General features: G+C 46.4%; 1 protein-coding gene across 1 annotated transcript; it reads left to right on the top strand.

Annotated features, from left to right (window-relative positions):
* Positions 1-615: 615 nt before the first annotated feature.
* gper1 (G protein-coupled estrogen receptor 1) lies at positions 616-1,689 on the top strand. Its single transcript, XM_030736610.1, has one exon. It carries the CDS (start codon positions 625-627, stop codon positions 1,687-1,689), a length of 1,065 nt encoding a protein of 354 aa, XP_030592470.1. The 5' UTR covers positions 616-624.

The raw sequence follows: 1,689 nt of genomic DNA, 5'->3' as shown, positions 1-1,689 counted from the left end.
AGCTTGAATGTTAATGTGTTCACTTAGTTGTTCCTATTCATTTTATTCCTCTAAAACTGCTCTTTAAGGTGTCTAATTGTCATCGTTGATCTTTGATAGTATTTTTTTAGTACCTGCTGTGCCTCCTTTGTATCATAATTGGAATCATTTATGCTGTTTTTTTCCAAGTTTTTTACCTTCATGTTGGGTTTTATGTTCTTGTTTTCAGACAGCTCAGGTGTGACAGCAATAATCTCTCTGGTTGAAGCCTGCTGAATAAAGATGCACATGAACTTGAAGAGGCAAAGCTGCACTCAAATCAGATGACTCAAAAGAGGAGAAAGAAAGCAACCATTTAATCTCAGGACCACAGTTGTGATGTGAGCCAAGGGCCGTTTGAAGATATGGAGGTGCTTCTGTTCTGCATCAAAAATGTATTGGTCGATGACACTTGATGTCAGTGTGGGGTCAAACACACCATAAATGTTTCACTCCACTCACCTGACGTCTGCCAGCATGTCATCACAGCATAGATGATTCACCCTTTAAAGAGACAAGGCTGGGACCTAACATGGTGTAATGATGTAGCAGCTACAGGTGACTTACACGTGGTTTACGCTTTAAGACGGGCCAACCGCAGCCAGTATGGAAGGGCAGACAATCTCATTGATCTGGATATATGTTAACAGTACAGAACAACTGAACACTTCATATGCATACAATGCTACAGACTTAAGCGAAAACTCAGACAAATACCAGTCTTACATCATCGGTCTCTTCCTTTCCTGCCTGTATACTATCCTTCTTTTTCCTATTGGATTTATTGGTAACATCTTAATCCTGGTGGTGAACCTGAACCACAGAGAGAAGATGACCATCCCTGATCTCTACTTTGTTAACCTGGCTGTAGCTGACCTCATCCTGGTGGCAGATTCCCTTATTGAGGTCTTTAATCTGAATGAAAAGTATTACGACTACGCCGTCCTCTGCACCTTCATGTCACTTTTCCTGCAGGTCAATATGTACAGCAGCATCTTTTTTCTGACATGGATGAGCTTTGACAGGTACATCGCCTTGGCTAGCTCCATGAGCAGCAGCCCACTGAGGACTATGCAGCATGCCAAGCTCAGCTGTGGCCTCATCTGGATGGCCTCCATCTTGGCAACGCTTCTCCCCTTCACCATTGTGCAGACCCAGCACAGGGGTGAGGTTCACTTCTGCTTTGCCAATGTCTTTGAGATTCAGTGGCTGGAGGTAACCATTGGCTTTTTGGTGCCCTTCTCCATCATTGGTCTATGCTACTCTCTGATTGGGCGAATCCTCATGAGGGCTCAGAAGCACCGTGGACTGTGGCCACGGCGGCAGAAGGCCCTGCGCATGATTGTGGTGGTGGTTTTGGTATTCTTCATCTGCTGGCTGCCAGAGAACGTCTTCATCAGCATTCAGCTGCTGCAGGGCACAGCTGACCCATCACAGAGGACTGCTACCACCCTGTGGCATGACTACCCACTCACAGGCCACATTGTTAACCTGGCAGCTTTCTCCAACAGCTGCCTCAACCCCATTATCTACAGCTTTCTAGGGGAAACCTTCAGGGACAAGCTGCGTCTCTTTATTAAGCAGAAGGCCAGCTGGTCAGCCGTGAACCGCCTCTGCCACCACGGTCTTGATTTACACCTCCCTGTCAGGGGTGAGGTATCAGAGGTGTGA

The sequence above is a fragment of the Archocentrus centrarchus genome, chromosome 8, assembly GCF_007364275.1.
Source record: "Archocentrus centrarchus isolate MPI-CPG fArcCen1 chromosome 8, fArcCen1, whole genome shotgun sequence".
Taxonomy (NCBI): domain Eukaryota; kingdom Metazoa; phylum Chordata; class Actinopteri; order Cichliformes; family Cichlidae; genus Archocentrus; species Archocentrus centrarchus.
This window is presented reverse-complemented; position numbering and strand designations above follow the sequence as displayed.

Excerpts from the sequence above, each read along its gene's own strand:
- gper1 (XM_030736610.1), top strand. The coding sequence starts at position 625 with ATGGAAGGGCAGACAATCTCATTGATCTGGATATATGTTAACAGTACA.